The sequence below is a fragment of the Microtus oregoni genome, unplaced genomic scaffold (assembly GCF_018167655.1).
Source record: "Microtus oregoni isolate MIOR12 unplaced genomic scaffold, Mior012 000005F_ref0000423, whole genome shotgun sequence".
Classification (NCBI taxonomy): Eukaryota; Metazoa; Chordata; class Mammalia; order Rodentia; family Cricetidae; genus Microtus; species Microtus oregoni.
In genome coordinates, this window is record NW_024543064.1 from 52321499 (window position 1) to 52347921 (window position 26423).

The 26423-nt window shown below is 38.0% G+C and overlaps 1 protein-coding gene across 1 annotated transcript in view; it reads right to left on the reverse strand.

Moving 5' to 3' along the window:
• Nucleotides 1-26423, reverse strand: part of Hook1 (hook microtubule tethering protein 1) — a 45941-nt gene that overhangs the window by 15944 nt on the left and 3574 nt on the right. The window contains exons 2-12 of the mRNA XM_041652066.1: nucleotides 24547-24632; nucleotides 20161-20233; nucleotides 18097-18147; nucleotides 17120-17252; nucleotides 12350-12417; nucleotides 11185-11247; nucleotides 10211-10294; nucleotides 7499-7665; nucleotides 6051-6191; nucleotides 4111-4312; nucleotides 3331-3441 (exon numbers count right to left, since the gene is read on the reverse strand). Of these exons, the coding sequence (XP_041508000.1) occupies nucleotides 3331-3441; nucleotides 4111-4312; nucleotides 6051-6191; nucleotides 7499-7665; nucleotides 10211-10294; nucleotides 11185-11247; nucleotides 12350-12417; nucleotides 17120-17252; nucleotides 18097-18147; nucleotides 20161-20233; nucleotides 24547-24632 (1179 nt within the window). The remainder of the gene's footprint in view (nucleotides 1-3330; nucleotides 3442-4110; nucleotides 4313-6050; nucleotides 6192-7498; nucleotides 7666-10210; nucleotides 10295-11184; nucleotides 11248-12349; nucleotides 12418-17119; nucleotides 17253-18096; nucleotides 18148-20160; nucleotides 20234-24546; nucleotides 24633-26423) is intronic.

Here is a 26423-nt window from a genome sequence, read left to right on the forward strand (position 1 = left end):
TTATGAATGCATTCCAGTGTGTCAGTGTGAGTGCACAGTTATGAATGTATTCCAGTGTGTCAGTGTGAGTGCACAGTTATGAATGCATTCCAGTGTGTCAGTGTGAGTGCACAGTTATGAATGCATTCCAGTGTGTCAGTGTGAGTGCACTGTTATGAATGCATTCCAGTGTGTGTGAGTGCACTGTTATGAATGCATTCCAGTGTGTCAGTGTGAGTGCACTGTTATGAATGCATTCCAGTGTGTGTGAGTGCACTGTTATGAATGCATTCCAGTGTGTCAGTGTGAGTGCACTGTTATGGATGCATTCCAGTGTGTGTGAGTGCACTGTTATGAATGCATTCCAGTGTGTGTGAGTGCACTGTTATGAATGCATTCCAGTGTGTGTGAGTGCACTGTTATGAATGCATTCCAGTGTGTGTGAGTGCACTGTTATGAATGCATTCCAGTGTGTCAGTGTGAGTGCACTGTTATAAATGCATTACAGTGTGTGTGAGTGCACTGTTATGGATGCATTCCAGTGTGTCAGTGTGAGTGCACTGTTATGAATGCATTCCAGTGTGTGTGAGTGCACTGTTATGAATGCATTCCAGTGTGTGTGACTGCACTGTTATGAATGCATTCCAGTGTGTCAGTGTGAGTGCACGGTTATTAATGCATTCCAGCGTGTCGGTGTGACTGCACTGTTATGAATGCATTCCAGTGTGTCAGTGTGAGTGCACTGTTATTAATGCATTCCAGTGTGTCAGTGTGAGTGCACGGTTACTAATGCATTCCAGTGTGTCGGTGTGACTGCACTGTTATGAATGCATTCCAGTGTGCAGGCTTTGCTCTTCCTGTCACACAGCCTATGACATGTATGTACCACAACAGGGTCAGGTACACTGACTCATAAGTCTTTGAATCAAATGCTGCTAGGACAGCAGACAGCAGCCTACAAGTGAGTAATTTGAACACTACCTCACATCATGTACAAAATGGAGCACAGACTACATATAAGAGCCTGACTCTACACCTGTGAAAGAGCACAAAGAGGTAAAATAAAAAACAAGAAAAGCGGACAGCTGTAACTGAATGTATATGGGAAACTTTTGCTGCAAGCAGGACTATTATGAATTTGAGAAGACAACACACAGAATCAGAGACAACATTCAAAAAGTAGTTATCTAAGAAAGGACTTACATCCAGAGTATATTTTAAAATATGCTTACAAAATAAAAGCAAATAATTAAAATGAATCATGGGAAGGATCTTAAGAACCATAAAGTACATATACTTGCACAAGGTCCTTAGCCATTACGAAAATGCAAGTAAAAATTCAGGTTCACTAGGATAGCTAAAATAAATTAAAATGACAGACAGAAAAGTGTTGGCAGGCACACAGAAAAAGAGATTAAATATACTCATTGTAAGGCACTATGCCACCTTCCTTAGTATGTACTCCAGAGGAATGAAAAACATCACATAAAAACGTGTGAATAAACCAGAAGCAATATTCATAACAGCCCAAAGTGGGATGAGTCCCAATGTCTACACACTGATGACTAGACAAACGAAACATGCTGTATCAACACAGTGGGCAATAGTTAAGAATAGACAGTACACCATATGAAGCCTGAGCTAAAATAATCTCAAAACTAGTCATGTCACTGCATGGTTCAGTCACGCCAGGAAAATGCAGAGACAGCAAGAACAAAAACAGTTGCTGAGACTGATGGGAAAAGACCAGACTGTGTGCTACCTGCTATGTAAAGAATTTCTTTTTGGAATAAGAGTATTCTAAAACTTGATTACAGTAATGGTGGCTCAATTCTATACATATATACTAAAAGCCTTGTGTGATGGTTTCAATTTTCAACTCCACTGAAGCGAAAACTGCCTAGAATATCAGCAAAGCACAGCTACGAGGTTGGCAGGGGAGCCACTTCAGAGATGATTGATCGTGAGGGCTCTGAACTGATGAGTGGATTAATCCCTGGTGGAGTCACATGACGATGGTATTAGATGGTGAACCTTAGTTGGAGGAAACAGATGGCTTGGGTCATGGCCTTGGGGACTTAGCTCTTGTCCTGGTCACTTCCTTTCTCTGCCTACCATCCACCATGACCTAAGAGTCTCTTCTTCCAAAAGCTCACTGCTTCTATGGTGTTCCACCCTACCACAGGCTTGCCAACAAAACAAGCCATTATGAATAAAGCTTCAGTAACTGATAAGCTAAAGTCTAATTTCCTGTCATATATAAATTGGCATTTATTGGCATCCTGTCACAGCAATATGACCGCTAAATGGCACCCGTGGGATAGTATACTTTAAAGTAGAAGACACAGTATGTTCCTATATGCTAATAAAGCTGTTGATGATCCTTGCTTTAAGGTAGTTGGCTGAAAACCTAGAAAAAAAACACTCACAAACTGAGGACTGTGGCTGTGACTTCACTGTCTCTCCTGGCAAAGCTAACAGGACTGAATAAAGCATGTGTGAACACGCAGACTGCGTTCTGTTATGTGTTGTCTTCATTTCTATCATCAGTGCTTCTCACTTTCCCCGCAGAGGTCTTAAACTTTCTTGGTTAAAATTAGTACTAAGAATTTCATTTATTTTGTAGCTATTGTCACTGTGATTTTTTTTCATAGTTTCTTTGCAGCAATATCATTAATGATGCATTAAACGGCTACTAATTTTGTGGGCTGATTTTTTCCTACAACTTTACTAAATTTATCAATTGTAATTCTTCTCTAGTACTCTATATAAGAATCATATATTTCTAAAATGTCTACACCACCCCAACGTATAAAGATTTGGTGCAATCTCCATGGAAGGATTGATAAAAACATTTTTACAAAAGAATGACTGGGAAAAAGCTATAATTCCTATGAAAGCACAAGACATTGCAAATAGCAATCCTGAACCAAGCAAACAATGGAAGCATCACAACACTCGATATCAAACTGTACTGCAGGGAGCAGCAACTAGAACCAGAACTGGCAAATACTCAAACCGACTGAAATGGGACACGAATACCAAAAATAAATCCAGGCCTTTACAGTCAAATGATCCTCCACCAAAAGAACAAAAACTTATACACTGGAGAAAAGAATGCCTCTCCAATTACTGTTGCCCCCCGCTTAAAAAAAAAAAGTCACGCAATATCTCTCACTGTGTACTGAGATAGCAACTAAAAAGGGATCAAAGACTTAAACCATAAGGCATTAAACTAGAAAATCACTTGAAAGAAAATATGCTTAGGATTCAGGTTAGTGGTTCAGAATTAGGGAAATCCAAAGCAACAACAACAAAAGGACATATTTCTTATCGAACATTTATGATCACCTCTTTTTCCTTGAGTAAAGCTTCATGTTTTTCTTCAAGCCGCTTCATCTCAAAAGCTAGTGTATCTGCCCTTTTAGACTCCGAGGACAACTTAGTGTGAAGGTCCTGAACCTTTGGGAAGGAAAAAAAGTAAAGCAAAATAGTTCATGAGACTCCTCAGCTTTCAGGGCTGAATTGGAAACAGACTTTTTAATTCTAAGTATTTCAAAAAACACAACATCAAAAAAAATGACATAAAATTCAAGAAACAGATTAAAATAAGTCAAAATATTTAAAAGTATTTTAATAATTTTCTAGGTTGCTTGATAAATAGCACAACAGAGTATTTCAAGAGAATCACTGTCTAGGTATTTGTCCAATTCCAAAACACTGACAAACAACAGAAGCTCAACATGAAAAACTGAAGATATCAGAAGGTAGAAAAAGGTGAAGGATAAGTCAGATTCGTTTTGTTTTTTGTTTTTTTGCGACAGTGTTTCTCTGTGTAGCTTTGGTGCCTGTCCTGGAACTAGCTCTTGTAGACCAGGCTGAACTCAAACTCAGAGATCCGCCTGCCTCTGCCTCCCGAGTGCTGGGATTAAAGGCGTGTGCCACCATCGCCCGGCTGCAAGTTGGATTCTTTATCTGTCACCTAAACTACAACTGTAGAAAGAAGAAATTCATCAGGAGCATACAACTTACTACACTCAACACTTCTGTATCACTGAAAAAAAAAAAAAAGAAAGAAACCGTAACACTGAACTTTTAACTTCATCAATGAGATATACAGACGTCTCTCACCTGGCGTTTATAGGTCTCTAGCTGTGCACGCGCTGCATTGGCCTTCTTGAGCTCCTCTTCCAAGCTCACAGTGTTGTGCATATACATCATATTTGTCTCCTGTAAAGATTTCACCTGCTTGCGGAGGTCATTTAGATCTTGTAGCTTCTGACGATACACCTCTACTGTTGACTCCAGTTTATTTGCTTTGTCTGAGGTAGCCCTGAATTAATAAAACGTGTATGCACACATATTTTGTTCTAGCTGTGAAATGAATATTCAAACAATAACAAAAACATAAGCCTAAAACCATTTCAAGTCAATATTTTTGTTGTAAAGTCATCAACTATTAAAATACTTCAAATTTAGACTTTTAGCACAATCTATCAAAATGTATGATTTGATACACATGACTAAATTCTGAGCTATCTAAAGTTCCCAGGCAAATTACATATATCATTTAGCAAACAGTTCTAAGTGTTTGATATGCTTACAAAGTTGAATCAATGGACAAATTTGTCTGGCAAAGCATTTTCTTTAGAACTGTATTTATCTGATTAACTAGGCTAAAATAAAAATAAACTGAAAAAAAAATCAAAGTCCAAATTAATAGCTAAAATGATTTCTTTTCAAATGAGTATTTAAAACAAAGGAAAAAAAGTCACATAAAAATACTAACAGAGGCCTAGCAAAACAGTCCAGTGGCTGAAGGTGTTCCCCAACAAGCCTGACGCCTGAGTTCAGTCACCAGAACCCACGTGCAGGAGAGCCAACTCCCACAAGGTGCCCTCAGGCCCCCACAACATGCATGCACACTCCCAAATACAACATAGCAGGCAGCTAAGCATACATTTTATATCCCACAGACAATCCTGCCTGAAAGAAATGCTAGAATTCTTAACTAGGCTTACTTTAACAAAACACAGTAATGCATACAAAATCAGTTAACATGTATTATTTCAAAAATGTAAGAACACATTATCATTTTGGGTTTACGGGTTCTGATATGAAACCGTCCTAACAAGAACTGAATGTTATCAAAGAAATACATATCAAAACAACTCTGAGATTCCTGTAAGAATGGCCAAGATCAAAAACACTGATGACAACTTATGCTGGAGAGGTTGTGGGGTAAAGAGAACACTCTTGATTGCTGGTGGGAGTGCAAGCTGGTACAACTCCTTTGGATATGGCGCTTTCTCAGAAAATTAGGAAACCACCTTCCTCAAGACCCAATAATACCCCTTTTGGATATAAACCCAAAGGATGCTCAATCGTCACAAGGACATGTGCTCAACTATGTTCATAGCAGCATTGTTTGTCATAGCCAGAACCTCAAAACAACCTAAATACCCCTTGACTGAAGAATGGATAAGGAAAATGTGGTACATTTACACAATGGAGTACTACACAGCAGAAAAAAATAATGACATCTTGAAATTTGCAGGTAAATGGATGGATCTAGAAAACATCATATTTAGTGAGGTAACCCAGACACAGAAAGACAACTATCATATATTCACTCATAAGTGGTTTTTAAACATAAAGCAAAGAAAACCAGCCTACAGATCACAATCCCAGAGAACCTAGACAACATGAGGACCCTAAGAGAGACATACATGGATCTAATCTACATGGGAAATAGAAAAAGACAAGATCTCCTGAGTAAATTGGGGGCATGGGGACCTTGGGAGAGGGTTGAAGGGAAGGGGAGAGGCAGGGAGGGGAGCAGAGAAAAATGCATAGCTCAACAAAATCAACAAAAAAAAGAAAAAAAAAGGAACTGAACGTTATTATATCTTTAAATACAGTTCTAATTAATGAACACAGAAAAGGACCAGAAGTCTAAACAAAAAGTGATCAATATAATGGGATAGTAAGAGTTCTGGTAAGACTAGAAACCACTCAAGTTATTTGACCAGTAGCTTAGAAGCAAGCACGAGTGCCCGGACAGGCCGTACCTAAGAATATCTATCTCATCTTTCAGAGCTCTGGTTTCCTCAGCAAGGCTTGTCAGCTCATCATTCCTGTGCTGAAATTCAATCAGCTGCTTTTCAAGTTCCTCACAGTGAACACGGTAATCATCTTTTGCAGCTTCAAGCCTTAAAAAAAATAATTTTTAATATAGTTTCATCCTTTGTCTTCTCATTGAGATTTGAAGTTAGTACGACATACTTAAATTCCACCTTCACAAGAGGAAAAATTCAAGTAACTTTTAGCCATTAACACTGAAACACAAATGAAAGGTACAGAATGCTCTTAGTTTTCACTTTACCTTTTATGCATATCTGGTTCTAACTGAAATTTTAATTGGCAAAGAAAAATAAGGATATATAAATACAGTAATTTTTTAAAAAATATATGATATGTAAGGAAGTAAAATATTAATTCTAAATAGATTACAACAGATTAAAGACAACCAGTTTAGGGCATATTGCTGTGTCACGAAGAAAGTACTAAAAAGAAAGATTACATTTAAAGGATAAATGATTGACTTGGTCAAATCTAGGAGAGCAGCACATCAAAACAAAGGATAAAAGTGACAGGCTTAGCAGCCACTGAGCAAAAACCAGTTAATGAAACCCTGGATTCCATTTTCAACAGGAAAAGTTATAAAGAAAATGTAACAACTGATTGTATCTGAAAATGCTCGGTAGTTTAGACAGGAACATCGTGTCAGTGACCATTCTCCTTATCATCACCACTACGCTGTGGTTTGCTGATTTTAGGAAACACACGCTAAAGCTTAGAGGGGGCTAAAGAATCTGCATCTCTCTAAACATCCGAGTGACTACATGAATACTGACTGTGATAAGCAGAGAAAGCTGTATAATAATAATAATACAACCATGAAACAGCTGTAAAAGACATGTAGGAAGGAGTTCCTCATATCCTGACAACTTTATTTTGCAAATTTGAAAAGATATGAAAATATATGTAATGTACAATCAAAATGCTTGTCCTAAGGTCCTGGCACAAGGCTCAGTAGCCTGCCTGTCAGAAACAGTCAACCTTTACTAAAGGTAAGAGCTTGGGCTGTTTATTTTAAAGAGCAAAAATGGTTTGCATGAAAAGCACCTTCTAAGCTTAAGATCTACATCCTTTCATTACTGTTACCTCACTTCTGTGGACATGCTCTCTCCAAGCCTCTGTGACCCCTCTCCCAACTCTTACTGTCTCCAGCCAATATCTGGCTTATATCTTTGAAGTCCTTGTTTTAATGTGGATATCCTACGTGGTTAGTCTGACTGAACCCTGTAGGCACTGCTGACACCATTTGATACTTTTGTTAGGTGTACTTTAATCAATGTTCTAAGCGTATATAATTCTCAGTTATTGGCTACTGATAATTATGACTCTTTAGATATCAGTTTAATAAAACTCAGTAATTTCTACTAAAAAATACTACCTGTAGTTTTCTTCTTGTAATTGTTCTAGTTGTAACTGTGCATGAAAATACTTTCTCGCAACCATTGTATTTGGATCATCAAAAGAGCCATCCAACTGGTCAAGCTTTTCATTCATCATCTCGTTCTCAGAGACCAGTGAATTCTTCTCATCCTGAAGTGCAGTCACCTGAGAAACAAACATCAATAGAAAACCACCACTGACGAGCTGGGAGTTCTGTACTCTAATTCTGACTGAGGGATGAAACAGTCTGACCAATAGGTAAGTTTTAAGGATTCTTCCACACTAGAATTCTGAGTACAGGAATTTTAGAATAAGAGAAATCAAATCAGTGTTTCTAAATCTAAATTTGAAGTTAAACAGTTTGAGGTCTAAGCTAATTTTCAGGATGCAGTCATTCTCTCAGCCTAAATTATCATTTTAGGTTCACAGTAGAAAATAACCACAGTCATATATCCTGGAGACAAGCATACTTGGTTAAAGAATCAGCTAAGAAAATAAAAGCCAGCTATAATGTTTTCATGTGCACAGGAACTTACTTATCTTGTAAAATGGGTGAGAGAAATGTAAATGTAAGTGGGTACTGGTAAGATAGCTCAGGGGGCCTGAGTTCAGTCTCATGGTGAAAGGAGAAAACCAAGTCCTGGAACTTGTTCTCTAACTAATCACACATACCAATCACACACACCAATCACACACACATTATGGGAGTACAGAGGTTAGAGGTCACTTCTGTAGGGTCAGTGGTCTCCCCTGTTACAGAGGCTCTAAGGACTGAACTCATCCACCTTACCAGCTTAGCCATCTCACAGTCTCCTTGACTTTACTCTCTTCTCTAGAAGACTCTCATTGTTGTCCTTCGGTGGAGTTCCTAAACTAATTCCTGTTTTGAAGCTAACTAATGGATGAATCTAACCCTTTAAAAATCAAACAGTGCTTCAGTTTGCTTTGTAAAACACACAAATGAGAAATATAGACAGGCTGAGAATATGACACTAGGTGATAAAACACAAACACACACACACACACACACACACAACACAACAATTTTCTGTTCTAAAGCCAATGTAGTCAGCCGTATTTACTGACTACCTCCCTGTCACAAATAAGTGATTCTAACACCAAAAAGAGAATGACCCTCAGAGTAGAAATTTAAGTACTTACGTAAGAGATGCTGGAGTTATTTTGACATAAACACGATAGGGTCAGAATGAGACAATGAAAGAATACAGATTGAGGACCCCTACTCTGAGCATTTCAGGTTTTGGAATATCTGCATAAACATAATTGGCACAATAATGACATACTGCTAGCACAATGAAAAAGCCCTATGCTCCGGTTGAATGGGCAGCATTGTAGAACCAGAAGAAGCCACGGCAGCGCTTAAGAAGCAATGACCACATCATCTACTAATGCTAATGACTGCACCAGTGATGCTATGCTCTGATTAAAATGTTATCATATGCGCTTTTCTGATGATTTTAGTTTTGTTTTGAGAAGAAACACCAGGAGCATTGAGAGAGCAAAAAGTGGGTACTCCCTGAGGCAAGGAGGCGTGTTGCTGCACGGTTTTCAAACGTTTCCTCTGGAGCCATCCACTTCTCTGATTTTAATACCTTCACTTAAGACATTCATGTATTTTTTTCAGCGCTAACATCTTAAGCACCATTGTTATAATCACCTTGATTCAGCCACAGCTCTTTTATCATCAGTTAATAAATGAATAAATGGAGCCTCACTATCAACATTAAAAACTTCTAGGGGTATGGGACAGAACCTCAGTGTCACAGAAACATTTACAGAGACATGGTTTCAATACTCGGCAGTGCAAACACACACACCTATGCTAACCTTTCCTGGTTTTATTGACAATTCTTAAGGTTGTTTTTTAGTCATACCATGAGATGAAACATACTTTTTCACTTGGTGAGTGAGATCCTTCAACGTCACTACTTTGTTCCTATCATCACAGAATCACTAAATACATCAAGTTACATCCTCAGACTACTTGGATACAAGTGTGCCACACCTGAACAACTATGTCTTTACTTAGTTGGTTCCCAAATACTTGTTCATGCCACATTTATTTAATATAGGAAATACATAAGACATATTCATATACATGGCAAGGCAAACATAGGAGGCTACATACATACATATATGAACATATAGATAAACCAGAGAGTTACACTTTATTAAAAGGGTCATGCATCACTGAACAGAACATTAAATTACTTCACTTAATATTCAAAAACAACCATGCCAATGGAGACAATACATTAAGTCTTTCATTTCTTCCATTTTTTTAAACCTTTTTTTTTTGGTTTTTGGAGACACAGTTTCTCTGCTTAGCCCTGACTGTAGACCAGGCTAGCCTTGAACTCACAGAGATTTAAATGCCTCTGCCTCTGGGGTGCTGGGATTAAAGGCGTGCACACCACAACCTGCTTAAATCTTCCATTTTTATAAAATTCAAACTGAATCCTAATATATTAATTAGCTGAAATTTTCCAGTTGGCACGCTTTTCTCTAAGACTAATCAAGTCAACAATTTTCAAAGCAGAGAAAAATACTTATACAACTCCTATTTAAATGTTAAAGAATCATTTTAATATCTCTTCCCTGAAATGCAAACCAACCTTCAGAACAGGTTACTAGTTTTAATTATTTAAATTAAAAAGAGCCCTCTCTGCTCAGGTTCCCGTGTCCATACCTGCATATCCAGTTCCTGGCACCTTTGCTTTAGCTCTTCCTTTTCTGCTATGGCTTCCTGAAGCTCTTCTAGGGCCCTTTTAAGCTGAAACAGAAAGCATCATTCTCAGTAAATCAGGCTGAGTGAACCAGAATGTAAATTCGTCTATCAACATGTGTATAGTGGTATCAGAAATCATGATTAAAAAATCACCTGTTAACTAATGAGCCTTCATGTGTTGCCTTGGTATGACATTTGCATAATATAATAATTTTAAAGATAAGGTTCCATAGAAATAAAACTTTATGAAAATTCTTGGGATATATTTTAAAGGTTACTAGAGATTTTATTTTTTAATTTCATTGCAGAAAATATGTTTTAAAAGTATGTTTATATTTAAACAAAATTTCCATAAAAAATCAATTTGAAATACTCTTTAAGATATCTAATATTACCCCAGGTTGTGGAGCGGGGAGCCAGAGGTTTACAAAAGAAATACCTAAAAATGCATTTGACCTCTCTTCACCCTTTTCCAGGACAACCCTGATTAACTATAATAAAGGGAGAGGGGGAACTTTATCCTATGTAAAAAGTGCTGTCAACAAGATCCTGAGATTTGAGCTATTTCTTTAATCTCAGAGAAAAGGACAGAAGTGTGTGTGTGTGTGTCAGTAATGAAACCATAATAAAAATTTTAGAGATTTTTAAAAAATTATCTACTGTTTAATAGTGTAACCATGTAGAAAGGGCCACACAGCTAGTAACAGGCTGGCTGGAATATTTAGTGCCACTGACTCTTGGAACAGGATCACAGAAAACACTAAAGCTGTCACTACTTATATTCACTACAAAACACATACAAGTGGGATATTACTGTAAAGCATATTCAGTTCCACAAGAGGGATCATGCACGTGATTTTAAGTCATGTAAAAATAGCTGGTAGGGGAACCATGTCACCATCGCTAACTGTCTCCACCCACAATGAAAGTCTTACCTGTTGCTCTAATTCTCCAACGGTGTCACTTGCAGGAGAGTTCACTATTTCTTTACTCATCAACTAGGAAATTAAAACAGCAAAGTTAAGTGCAATGGTGCAATGTTTATGAAAGTCTCTTTACTTGAAGTATCTATCATAAATTGACTTATATTTAGCTTTCTCTTGCTTTAATTTAAGGAACATTAAAACATTGATCACAAAAAAAAACTTCATTAGAGGTAGAATCAACTAAGAATGTTCAAGCATATTAGTGATAAGATTAAGAATAAATTACAATGCAAGTTTTAGGAGACATTTTACTGACTATAAACACAAATATATTTTTTAAATAGGGGATTCTTAAATATCTTTTATTTTGTACTTTTTCTAATCAGTGTTCTCATGAGGTAGACTAATCTGATTTCAAGTTTGCGTGCTCCATCAAGAGCAAGGATTACAGGATATATTATCATGCCCCTCTTAAAAATGACTCATAGATCATAAGTTAATGCTTTTTACCCAAGACTTGTAACTGGAATTAAGAGCCAATACCCTTCTACTATGTCTGATATAATCTTAAATTCGGGTTATTTGACTCTGAAATCTAAGCCTATAATTCTAAATGCACAATACAGATACACTAGGTTTTCAACCTTCCTAATGCTGGGCCCTTTTTAATACAGTTCTTCAGGCTGTAGTGACCTCCAACCATAAATTTTCATTGCTACTTCATAGCTGTAATTTTCTACTATTATAAATTGTATTGTAAATATTTGTGTTTTCCAAGGGTCTTAGACAAGCCACAAGTCGAGAACCACTTCACTAGTGTCGGGAACACTGTCCTAGCTGGCAGGAAGAAGAGAGGAAATAGAACGTTCTACATGCAGCAAAGCTGATTATTTTGCTTTATTAGTAGAAGGTAATGAAAAGAATTTTTAGAGGCTGTGATTTAGATCCATGGAACAGCATCTGCCTAGCAATCATTAGAGCCTAGGTTTGGTGCTGATCTCTAAATTTAAATAAAATTACTTTAAAATGCCAACTATCAGATGACTTTTAGAATTGGGGTTCTAAAACTGGGCTTGAAGACTTTTGACATTTTCTAAATGTTAAAAAATTTACACATAGTTTTGCATAACTTTGTTCAGTACTTTCATACTCGTGTGAATGTGGGATCACTTACCTCCTGAATTGCAGTCATGACCACATGCTGAACAGATTCTTCCAGGGTCATTATATTTTTAATATGCTCTACAAATAAAAAATTAAACTTGAATTTAATTTAAATAAAATAAATTTGTTACATATAATTTCTTAACTACCTAATAACCAAAGTGTGAAAATTAATTAACCATAAATGATCTTTCATGCAAATACACTAATTCACTAGTATGTCCATTAAAGGCAAGATAAAAATTTTTACGCTTAGTAATTTAAATTTTTAACCAAAGAAGAAACCCTTTATCTTAGTAAAATAAAAAATACAAGTAATATTAAAACAATTTATAATAACTATGCAATTTCAGATCCAGAAACTGCGATTGTACCATCTGTATCCCAGAGGTATGTATGCGGCCTTCCACACACCTGCTTAGCATCCACTACTTCTCACAAGATGCTTAAAGCTTTCCACAAACACATACAGTAAGAAGGTGATTCATCCAGGCAGGAAATGTGGCCTTAAAGAATGTCTCAGATATTTGAAGACTTGAGTCCACTTCAACTGTACGTTCTTATCCAATTACTGTTCTTCAATGTATCCAAAATTTGTTTTACTGATTCTTTTAAACACTCCTGTAAGTCCTCTAAATCTTCCTTTTATTGCAGTAACTAAGGGTCTGAAATATTATGGTATGCACCTGATCACTAAATGCTAAGGAGAAAAAGAATTAACTAAAGAATGTACCAAAGACATAATGGTTTCCTTTAATGTTCTGGAGGGTGGAATGTTTCAAGTTTGCTGAAATCTACAAAAAAAAAAAAAAAACTTCACCAAGTCCACAACACAGCCAGCCCCTTAATGCAATTGTGCTCAGGAGGGTGAGGCTACGGCTGGGCCCTTAAGGCAGCAGGAAGACATCCTGCCTGCAGCACCAGGCAGTTGGATCCCATTATGATGAGCAAATATGTGGGGGAGAAATGGGAGAGAAGCAGAATAGTTCATGTGATGGGGAAAGCGGCAGAGCAGAAGAAATGAAGGCAGTGAGGAGTAGGCTAATGTGGGAGACCTGCTTGCCACCCAGGGTTATGGTGATGTGGCCCATGTTACCACCAAAGGCCACAGGGATGTCCAGTGTCTAGGCTGCCACCTATGGCCATGTAGGTGTCCTGGTTGGCGTGTGCTGCCTACAAGGGCCACGTCTTGGTCCCTATGGCAGCCAGGGTCTGTGTTAATATCCGTGGCCCATTCTGCCATCAAAGGCCAACACAAGCCTCAAGTCTGGGCTGGCACCTGTGGCCTTGTTGTTGACCGAAGGCTGTGCCACAAATGGAGCCAAACTGGTCTGGGTGACTTATACTGCCACCCCAGGGCCCTGGTGTATCCAGGCCCAGGCTGCTGCCAAAGGCAATGTCTGGGTCCACGGCCCTATAGCGGCCAGGGTCTCAGTCAACATTTGTGGCTCTTGTTGCAACCAAAGGCCATGTGGTTACCTGGGATCTGGTCAGCCAACTGGGACCACGATGGTGCACAAGGGTCATGCTGCAGCTGGGGTCACACAGATCTGTGTGGTGCATACTATTATCATGGTGCCAAGGCTGGAGCTGAGAGACATGTCTGGGTCCCTGGCCCTACAGCAGCCAGGGTCTAGGATGACATTCATGGCTTCTGTTGCTACTGAGGATTATGGATGTTCAGATCATGTTGGTGTCCAAGGGCCATGCTGAAGCCAGGTCATACAGATTTGAGTGGCCTGTGCTGCTGCTCATGTCCATGGCTGTTACCATTGAAGGCCACGTGGAAGCCTGAGGTCTGGGCCATGTTGGTGTCTGCGGGCTATGCTGCCACTGGGGCTGTGACAATCTGAGTGGCCTACACTGCCACCTGGGGCAATGGGGACATCCAGACCTGGCTGCTGCCAAGGACATGTCTAGGTCAGTGGTCCTACCATGGTAGGGGTCTGTGTTGAAGTCTGAGGTCTGTGGTGCCACCAAAGTCACACAGAATCCCAGAGTTTGGGCTGCAAACTGTGGCCTTGTTGGTGTCCAGGGTCCAAGCCACCACCAGAGCCATCCTGATCTGAGTGTTCTGATCTGTGTGGCCAATGCTTCTACCCAGAGCAAAGATGATGTCCAGGCCTGAGTTGCTGCTGAGGGCCATGTCTGGGTCCATGGAGGTCTGTGTTGATGACCTCAGGGGGTCAAAGGCCATGCATGATGACACCAGGGGGCCAAGCTGAGCCAGTCCTGCCCTTCACTGGCCCTGTCTCTCTCTCTCTGGACACTGCAGCAAGAGAGCTGGCCCCCGCACTGGGAGAGATGGGCCGACTCCTCACCACAGAAGAGGGAAAACTGATTCTGATGGCATGGGTATAGAGAATCTGGCTCCACCCTCTCACCTCAGGTATGTGGCTCCAATGGCCTGGACTGACCAGCTCAGCTACCACTCAGGCCTACATCTGGTCTTAGGTTGGCCCACCCTAACTAACATCTACTCCGCCTGATGGAGCTCATGAAGAGACTGGTCCTATGGAACTACACTGGCAGGATCTCCAGGACTCAGAGGAGACATGGGATGTCCCAGAGTTTTGGTGAGGATCCAGTGATGATGTACCAGAAACCAGAGGTCTTGAACCAGACCAGTGACTCATTTCAGTAAACATTTGCTAGTAAAGCAGATTGGACAAAAGGGTACATAAACTATGTGACACATCGCTCCCAATGCCACCAGGACAAATGAAGAGATGTTAGAGATGCAGGAAAGATGGAGAACCAACGAGATTTGTTTCGTTCTTGTTTTTGATTGTTTGCTTGTTTTAACTATCTTTTGAAGATGTGCTGCAAAAGTGAGGGGCGATATGGGGAGCCTAAGAGGTGAGTGGGATTAGGGTGCATGAGGTAAGATTTTTTAAAAATCAATCAAGAGGGGCTGGAAAGACAGCTTAGCAGTTAAGAGCTCTGACTGCTCTTCCAGAGGACCAGGGTTCAATTCCCAGCACCCATATGGCAGCTCACAACTGTCTGTGACTTCAATTCCGTGGGATCCAACACCCTCACACAGACATATATGAAGGCAAAAACACCAATGCATATGAAATAAGTAAATTTTAAAAAAAATCAATAAAGAAATTATGTTTAAAATAATCTTTCTGTTTGAGAAAGTTATTATTAACAATTAAGCCAATTGTCACTTCAAACCACAAAAGTGCAGAAGTTGCTTGATATCATGAAATTTAGGGGGTTCATTTCTTGTATTTTTTGTTTTTGCTTTTCCTATTTTCATTCCTTCTACAGCTCTGATGGAATCCAGGGTTCTGCATGACAGATGAGAGCTCTGCTACTAGGCCATATCCTCAGCCTGCTTGCACGTTTTATGTAACTATTCAAACCTAATTGTTAAGCCAGACACATATTTTGAAAGAAAGACTGTTTCCTCATATGGACTGCTTAGTAAACTTTCACTTGTATCTTCAGGAACTGAATTTCCTTTCAAAACTATGAAGACAAGAATATCTAGTGATGCTTAGGTCTAAATTATGACTAAGACAGTAGATAAAGTTTGTAGGATGCAACAAAATCATCAAACACCAGGGAAAAGTATAGCTTACACTGCCAATCATGGCTTATAATAGAAGATGAATTTACAAGAAAATGGAAGAATGCAATACTAGAAAAAATAAATAATACTTAAATGAAATAGAATCAAAGTCAAATGTAACTTTTCTGAAAATGAATTATGTCTGAAATTTTGAAAACATAAATTAGGCAAAAAATATGCTACAAATAGCCAGAAACTAAAATAGAAGAAAAGTATTAATCAAGGAATAAAAAGAGCCAAACTGTAACAAAAAGTACTATATTTAAACCTGAATTATTCCTTGTCAAACTGTGAATAGCCAGAGACATTTTAACCTATATGAGTAAAGATTTAGTTTTCACAAAACAAACAAACAAAACACAACATATAGATCTTTAATGCCCCCAGCACTAACAATAGAAAAAGTAGTTACTTGCCCTCTGAAAGGCATGTGAGTGTATATATATTTTATAAACTATAATTGATTTTATTTTATATTTCTTGAGCTTGGACTTACTGAATTTATCTGTCCTTTACCCTTTCTTGAAGATAAAGAAGTCTTTATGAAGGCCATGTACTAAGACCAGGCTCTGGCAAAGCTCTTCCCACCCAAGATGTATAAGAGACACAAGATGGACAAGACACACAGAGGGACAAGGTACACAAGATGGACAAGAGACACAAGATGGATGAGACACACAAGACTGACGAGCCCCCACAGGGAAGGAGACTCACTCTACTCGGCTTTGTGACATCTCACGCTCAGCAGCACACAAACTGCTATGTGTACATATACTAGTGTAATGCATGGGTTCCATTAATATGTGAACTATTCCACTTCTCAAAAGAAAATAGTAGACAGGTTTCTTTTAAACACAGCAGGTATTATTTGAGGAAGTCTGGGTTATAAATTTATTAGCTTAATATTTTATTATGAAAAATTAAATGAACCTAAAATTCTATCTGGTGTCCTAAATACCAGGTATCGAAGAACGAAATAAACTTAATTTGGCCACTGACCACCAGAACACAGGACACTTAAGAGCTGCAACATGACAGAAGACAGGGAGGTCTAGAATTTAGATCGAGTTAGTGCAAGGTGATTTCAGGCACTCAGCAGCAGGAAGACAACCCCTTCCTGTGAATGTCAGCACTAAGAACTAGCAAAGCAGAAAGTTTCTAGAAAGTGGGAACCTCAAATGTCTAAAACTTGCTTACCTTGCTTCCTTTCACAGTTGACTGCACAGCCTAGAATAAGCTGAAGCAACCGCCCAAGCTCGACAGGGTCTGAACACTCAGTTATTTGGTTTAAATCGGGAATAAGTTCTTCAGAAATCTGCTGCCCCAAAAACTGAAGAATCAAATGATATATTAGATCACTGAGTTAATTAGGCTACAGAGAATTTACATTACTATTTAAAGAAAAATTAAAATAAGTTCATAAAGTAAATAAATTAAAAAACCACAACTCAGTGTTATTGACTAAAACCAAAATAGCAATATTCTGGCACCTTCTCAATATTGTTTTTGCTTGCTTTTACTATCAGAAAAACAAGGATTTGTTAAGAAGAACCTAGGCTATCTTACTCTAACAAAAATGCTTTCCCAGTAAGCAGTAAACAGGATTATGCTAGCTGAAAATAGAAAGGTATTATTATTAAGAAAGGCAGTTATTCACACAATGAAGAAAAGACAGACTGTCTGAAGAATATCTGCAGTAGTACGTATCACAACATCAACTACCACACTTTTACAAATGAAAAACAAATCCAATGGATTGATTTTTTTCTTCCCCTTCTTTATTTTCTTGAAGCTTATTAAAAAGTTATAAGGATTCTGGATGTGTAGAGCACACAGAAAATTCTCATAGTAGTATTAAAACTTTTACAACAAACTTTCAAGTTTATTTCTGTGCCATTAAAAAAAAATTAGCTAAGAAAATCAGTTCAAAAGCCAACAATTAATAGACAATAAACTATATTTGTAAAAATAATTTAGGGTAATAAAATAAAATTTTATTTCTCTTTTGGAAATCCAATGCATTTAAGCTTTAAACATCACCATTTTCACAAAAATTCTTAGTGCATTAAAAATGGCAATATAATTATTATAATTATGAATTTCATTCCAATACAAGCTATAAACAAGAAGTCAAGCAACTGGAATTTTCGTTTAAAATCAGGTATTTCTTGTACCTCGTGATAATAACTTGTAATTCCATGGAGGACCTTCTTTAAGTTACTAGCCTAAAATAAAACAAAAAGAAAAAATAAATGTTTTTTTCATGTTAATAATGAGGGACATACACAAAGGTGAGAGACAATCACTTTCCCAATAAAAATAAAACATTATCAAATTCCTCACCAAGGCAGAAAAATATGTAAGAAACCTAGCAATAAAATTAAAAATACTCATATGAAATGAAACTATCATAACTGATAAGACCTGAATTTATTATTATCAGAACTGAAACGAAAAATAATTACCACCAACAGAGACTTAAGGGTGCCTCCCTATGTAAGTTATGGAGAAATTAAACACAAAATACACACTGCACTATCAACAAATGTGGAACGAAACATGTCTGGAGAAGAAATGAGGATGTATATTGCTTTCAGGTGCCCTTGGAGCACTCACTAAGACATAAGACAGATAAGAAAGCAAGGCTGATATTTGCCCCAAGAACCCACGCAAAGGTGGGAAGGGAAATCAAAGTTCACAAACTTGTTCTTTGACCTCCACACACATGATGGAGCATGTGCACACTCCCTACACACAACATATGCACAATAATAATAAAATATTCATAATGCATTGAATGTAAGGCAGTGTTTAATATTAGAACAAAAATGGGTCTAATATTTATTATTTAAACCTCTTCAAAAATAAAGAAGCAGTATAAAAAAGAACATGTGTAAACAGCAAAAGGAGAAGTAAATGAGGAAATCAATGCAATAAATAATTTTAAAATGTAAAACTGAAAAATAAGATAGATGTTACTAAGGACCCAGATTCAGTTCCCAGCATCCACATGACTAATTACAACTGGTTATAACTCCAGTTCCAAGGGGCGTGATGCTCACTTATCACCTCTGCATATACAAAGCATGCACATGGTACCCATACCCATACATGCAGAATAATAAATAATTTTTAAATATATAATTATTCATTAGCATAGTATTACAATACTAGTATTGTTAAAAACTTTATGACACAAATTAGACATCCTTTATGAAACAAACACAGGCCCCCAAGTCCCAAGAAATCCAAGAGAAGTAAAAGGGATTTAAAAATATAAAATCATTTGCAGATAAAGTTAAACACACACACACACACACACACACACACACCAGCAATTCCACCAAGAAATTTACCCCCCAATGAAATTAAGTCTAAGTAAAGATTCACTGCTATAACCTAAAATAGAAATAGTTCACCTATCCCACAAGGTGAATAGCTAAATAAAAATGGCATATCAATGTAGTATACACAGATGAATCTCAAAATCATTATACTGAGTGAATGAAGTCTACAGACACACACACAGTGCACAGTTTGGTGCATTTATACAGAATTCAAGAAACGAGAACTCAAGAAACTCAAAGCAGACAGACAGCCATCAGAAGCCAGTCACTGAGGGTTAACTGAAAAGAGACCAGTGTTCTTGGATGGAAGAAAAGCTCTGTAACTATAAAATGGTATTCATCTATGAGTAAACTCAGATGTCCTAGTTTCTTTCTTATTGCAAAATGGCCAAAAGCAAGCTAGGGATAAAAGGATTTATTGAGTTTACAAATCCTGACCACAACCAATCACTGAAAGAAATCAGGGCCAGAACTCAAGCAGCAGGAGAGGCAGAAACCTTGGAGGACAGCTGCTTAACAACTAGCTTTCAGGTTCACATCCATTCAGTCTGCCTTCTTAAACTTCCCACGACCACCTGTCCAGGGGTGACACTGCCCACAGTGGGCTGGTCCTCCCACATCAATCAACAATCAAGAAAACGACAACCAGACAGGCATACAGGCCAATCTGATGGAGGCATTTCCTTTTCAATTGAGGTTCTGTCTTTTAAGGTAACTAACTCTACTTTGGGTCAAGTTGATAAAAACAGACCAGTACAATATATGTTAACTCAAACTGAAAAGTGCCCTCATGAATTAATTTTTAAAAAATCAATTGAGATCAGAACCGCTGTGTGGAGCTTCGCTTGTTTGCTTGCACCATGTATGACCCACCCATTCATGTCTGCGTACCTTTATTCTCCAGTTGTCACCAACATCATCTTTAATTCGGCTTAACCAAGATTCGTCGAACCAGGCTACGTCACTAAAACAAAAATATAAAAGCTAAACTTTAAAATGTTTTTGTAACATGAAAAACAAAACTGAACCACAGTATGAAGTATTCATAGTTTAAAATCTATCCTTAGTGAGATTAGCAGTAATTTAAATGAAGCTACTAAATTTTTCTTTCTCCATAACAACCTACCTAATTTTAGCCTTCTTACAAGGAAATTCACTCTTTGGTAACCATTAACATTGAGCTAATAATCTTCCCACTAGTTAAACCTGATGTTCAACCTCAGACATTTTATACTTTTTTGCTCTGACACATCATATATATGATTTGATAGTTTTTGTTTTCTTTTATACACTTATCAGAACTTGATCTTGATACTAAAGAAACACCAAAAGGAGGAAATGAGCTAATGAAAAATAAAAACAATCCAATTATTTTCTAATGAAAACTAAGCAAAAATCATTCCAATATGTTTAATTCCATCCAGGATGCATCTTCAAGAATTTTAGCAGCTAACTTAAGGGAGTAATTATATTTCTACTTACTAATAAAAACTGTATTGTCATCTATTGATGCCCCAAGACTATTGTTGAATAAGATTCTATCAGAAAGACTTGAGGTACTGGATTTCTACTGTTACTGCTGAATAAAAACACTGGCCTTGGAGTCAGACTAAGCTAATACAAATCCCAGCCTTACAATTTATTGTTTCACTTCTGAAAGTAGCTCTCTACACCTTTGGTTTTCATGGATAAACTGGACATAAAAATAGTAAATACACAGCTTATAAATAAAAAGGTTGAATGAGGGCTGGGAAGACAGCTCAGTTCATAAATGCATGGGCTTGAGTCAGATCTGCAGCACCCATGGGAAAGCTGCATGCAGCACATGTCTTCAACCCCAGCGCTGGCTATGGAGTGGGGCTCACTGCCAACCAGGACAGCCAGAACGGTGAGTTCCAGATCAGAGACTATCCTGTTTCAAAAATAAGGTTGAGAATGATAAAGGAAAATACTCAACATCGACCTCTGAGTTCCATAAGCACACAACAGATAACTGCACAAGCACAGACATACACACACACAAATAACCCATATAATGGGACCTATAATGATATACTTGGTAAATACTCAGATGTTGGCTATCATGGTTTATCATTTAACTGCACAATGAAAAATGATTAAAGCCTGAATATTTTAATTCTATACCACATTCCTCTTTGCAAAAGTCATCCAGTGAAAGACAATAAAAACATATATTACATGGCTGGTCAACCGACAAAGTGGGGGAATGGATTCATTTTTGGTAGCAGTATATAGAACCACATTTTCCAAAAAGATATATTTCAGTTTTAACTTTGTACCTATAAATATGACCTTATTTGGAAATAAAGTCTTCACAGTATCAATCAAAGTAGGAAAAGATCTTATTAACTTAGAATGGGTCCATAAGACTAGTGCCCTTAAAATGGAACAGATAGAATAGATTCTCTAAAAGCCAGTAGTACGGATAAGTCCTGGTGCAACTGCCAGTGAACCCGCAGTCTGTCCCAGCCCTACAACTGTCACACACATTCAGAGGGACTATAGTTTGCACCTATGTTAGTTCCTTCCTTGTTTGGCTGGAGTTGGTGAGCTCCCATTAGCTCAGGTAAACTGTTTCAGTGGGTGTCCCCATCATGGTCTTAACCTCTTTGCTCATATTCTCACTCCTCCCACTCTTCAACAGGACTTAGGGAGCTGAGCCCAGTATTCCACTGCTGGTCTCTGTCTCTGTTTCCATCAGTTGCTGGATGAAGGTTCTATGGTGACATTTAAGATACTCATCAGTCTGACTACAGGGCAAGTCAAAATCAGGCCCCCCTCTCCTCTATTGTTTAGGGTCTTAGCTGGGGTTGATGTCTTCACATAGCACCGTTAATTGAATGAATAGATATCTTTTATTCCGATCAGCCAAAAATTATTACAATGAAAGCAGCGAGACACACATTCCTTCATCAAGCAATGATGGCATCCTCAAATCAAGAAGTACCATGTTGGCTCTGGTCAAGTAGAAAGTTTTAAAACAAAATAAAATGAAAGAAGTATTTTAATGTAGGAGGTCCTTCTGTGTAGGGCCCTGGTCTATCCTTGTTCCTAGGGTGCATCTTGAGGACAGTTTCTGGTCAGCTAACTAAAGCATTCTATTTGTTCCTGTGCTTCCCCTGTCCCGCCTGGTGATTAGCTGTAGGGCATTGTTGACTCCATCTTTGGCATAGTAATTTCCCACCTGCCTGGGCGGAAATCCCTGTGCAGCAGCTCGGTATATAAGGATTTCCCAAAGTTGAATAAACGGCATTCGGCTGATCTCCTTTCGAATGACCCAGGTCTCTTTGTGTGTTCTTTCAATCTCTAGGCCCTTGTCCGACTCGCTTACGGTACAGTGGCATGCAAACTGTACCGAGGGTGTAACACAGAATTGGGTGTTACACTTCTGTCTATGCGTTTCTTTCTTTTTTTTTTTAAATTTATTTATTTATTAAGGATTTCTGCCTCGTCCCCACAACCGCTTCCCATTTCCCTCCCCCTCCCCCGATCAAGTCCCCCTCCCTCATCTGCTCGAAGAGCAATCAGGGTTCCCTGACCTGTGGGAAGCCCAAGGACTGCCCACCTCTATCCAGGTCTCGTAAGGTGAGCATTCAAACTGCCTAGGCTCCCACAAAGCCAGTACGTGCAGTAGGATCAAAAACCCACTGCAATCTAGCTGAACTTAGCGGACAATGAGGAATACTATGCGTTTCTTTCATTTGGTTAGTAAAGGAACTGCTTTGGGCCTATAGCAGAGCGGTAGGGGAACAGAGCTAGGCAGGGAAAACTAAACAGAATGCTGGGAGGAAGAAGGCAGAATCAGAGAGACGCCAGTCAGACATGCCGAATCTTTGCTGGTAAGCCACTACCACGTGGCAATATACAGATTAATAGAAATGGTTGAAATTAATATAAGAGTTAGCCAATAAAAAGATAGAGCTAAGGGGCCAGGCAGTGTTTTAATTAATACAGTTTCTGTGTGATTATTTTGGGGCTAATTGGCGGGGAACAAACGAGTATCCTCCCTGCAACATTTTAAGAAAACTGGGAAGTTAAGGAGTACTTTTCAATGACTGAAGAAAATGTTAACATGCTTTAACTATAAAATCTGAATATTCAAATGAGATAATACCAAATTATTAAGATTTTAAAATAATTGTAAGCTGTTTTTCTAGGAATGGCATAAAGATTTTTGTGGCTCCAACTATAGAGTTTTTCAAGTCAGTTTCATCTTGTAGATGGTGGGAAGAAGTCAATATAATAATCTCTGACTGGATAACAATAAAGTCAAAACAGGAGTCTGGTCTCTTTTTAAATAGTTATATTAAACATTCTTAAATCTATTATTTCTTAATATTTCCCAACCATAGTCCAGGGATTAGGATTACAGTCAACAATATAAACTGTATCCTCAATAGTGCAAATGGCCAATTCTGAACTCACAATTTTTAAATACTGTTTAGTGTAGATTAATATACCCAAGGCCAGAATCTTAACTATTCAAGCCTTGTCCATGCTTTGTAACTTCAAAGTCCATAAAATTAACAGGATTATTGGTGGACTCATAATTACTATTATTTCAGTATTAGATTTTTATTATAGTTCATTTTCCAAATTCAAAATCTCAAAGAAAGAATGTCCATGTAAAGAGTCCTCAAAAGAACAATCTACACTTGTAGAAAATGAATGCAAGTATATCAATCATTTAGCCTTTTCCCCTTGAGCGATATGATATGGGATGAATGTCCTTCTGTAGATATGCTGCTTTATTGGTTGATGAATAAAGCTGCTTTGGCCTAAGGTAGGGCAGAATAAATAAAGCCAGGCAGGAAATCCGAACAACAGAGATATAGAGAGAGAATAGGCAGAGTCGTGGAGACGCCATGTAGCTGCTGAAGGAGACAGATGCCCCAGAATCTTACCAGTAGGCCACAGCCTTGTGGTGATACACAGATTAGTAGAAATGGGTTAATTTAAGATGAAAGAGATAGTTAGTAAGAAGCCTCAGCTAATAGGCCAAGCAATGTTTCTGTGTGATTATGTGGGATACAACGATATATGAATCTTTATCGATCATTTGGTTAAAATGAATCTTAATAAACAAGCAAGAAATCATGAGGTGGTAAAATGGTCTTGTTCCCTAGTTGCAAGAATGTCCTGGTGCCATATATCTGACTATGTCTACTGGATAGGATGAACTCTCAGTCACCTTTATAGAAGTGTTCTAGCTGCTGCTGGATGTCCATTCCTATGAGGTCTTTGGTCACTACTCACATTTGATGAAGAACTTGTGCCATGGTCACTCCATTAGTCAGCTGTTTGACATCCTGACAGGGTGAGGCAGTCTTGAATGTCTGCAGCTAAAATGACACAAAACAAATCACCATACTGTTGGGCTATCCCTACAATACAAAATAAAGAAATAGCAACTATACAGATGGAAGACTGTGTTTCTATAGCTGTGTAAAATTTTTATAACAAACACATTTGTACATAAAATCAAGCCTAATAGAACATGGTGCTATGTATGAAATTATTCAGCACTTCTGAATAATACAAACTCTCAGATGAATCTACTATAAGGAGAACATTAAGATAACTGAACAAGTACTAGTTAAAATGTCATTGAAGTTACTTGATAGAAAAATAAAAGCTAAAACTATTAAGATCTAAAACTACTTAATACCATATAAATGAGCTCTGAAAGAAACTGGACTGTCCAACAATTAGCCACAGAGACAGGCAGCTGAGCTGTTCCAATCTAGAATGCTTCAGCTATTTCTAACATTTAATCTTGATTTTGAAAATGTTTATGAGGCTGATAAGATGCACTCTCCAGAAGTCATGTGGTAGAGAACCAGCTCCTGCGAGCTGTTCTCTCACCTCCACACTCCAGCCGTACAAACAACTACACAAACACAATAAAAAAAATAAGTTAATGTAATTTTTAATGTTTCATGTGTACTTTAAGAATACTGGCATCCTTTTCAAAGCAGCAAATACAAAATAGGAAAAATTTTATAAAGTAATGTAACAGTTAAAACGGATCATATAAATGTATAGAAATCGAATCTCTACCCATACTTAAAGGTATTATGATTTCCTTTCCTGTACATTACTCATTCCCTTCACTATTCACTTACTAGCCTCAGGATCACCAATTAACTATCAAAGCCCACAGAATTCCATCCCAGCATAACTCACAATGTGTTTGTGCATTTTAAGATTCAACAAAGCTGTCCCTGTTTTTCTAGTACAAAGGAGAGATGGAATGGGAAGGCTAAAGCCAGCAATGACTGCTCTGAAACCCCGTGGAGATGCCTTCTTGAGCTCCTACTTGATGTGGTGCACTGTGGTATGAGATTACAAGGGAAAATCACTGCATTCTCCCTCAAAACAGCTATCACTAAGAATTATAAGAAAGTGAAAGGCACATGTCATGTTGAGACATGATTAGCTCATAATTACAGTATACATGAATTATTTTTGAAAGGAGAAAAAAGAGATAATTCATTTAAAATTTGTAATTTAGAAACACCTTGTAAAAAGATCCTGGATGAGAGGGCTTGAGGATGGAAGCTTCAGAAAATGAGTATTTTTATCATACAAATACAAGTGAAAACTGCCATTTCTTAAGGAGCATGCATTCTAGTATTATTTAAGGAGGATGGGCAAAGAATGTCAACCAAGGGGAGTGAAGAGACAGGCAGGAGTCAGGACGACATTTTATCCTTAGAACAACGATCTATGTAATGGGAAAGAACTGGAAAGTTTCCACCACAGAAGACTGCTGGGAAAACTGAGTGAAGGAGGGAACATAATTACATCAGCATCTGCACAAGGTTCTGTGCTCAGTGGTTACAAACATAATCTGGACAAGTTAAGTTTTCCTGAACAGGGATAATACATGCTCAAACCTCCAGACACATGAAGTCAGAAAGTCCACAGCAGTTCTACGTGTTGGCTTTAGAGAAATAAGGAATCACAAAGAAGTGGTAAGACAGAGATGCAATAGAGATACAGAATATCTATGTGCTTGTGACAGGAGATGAGTTCATAAAATGGGCAGCACCAAGACACATATAATGTGAATTCAGAATACAGGAGGAATGGATTGTATGACATGTGCAACAAGAAGTTTGCAACTGAGT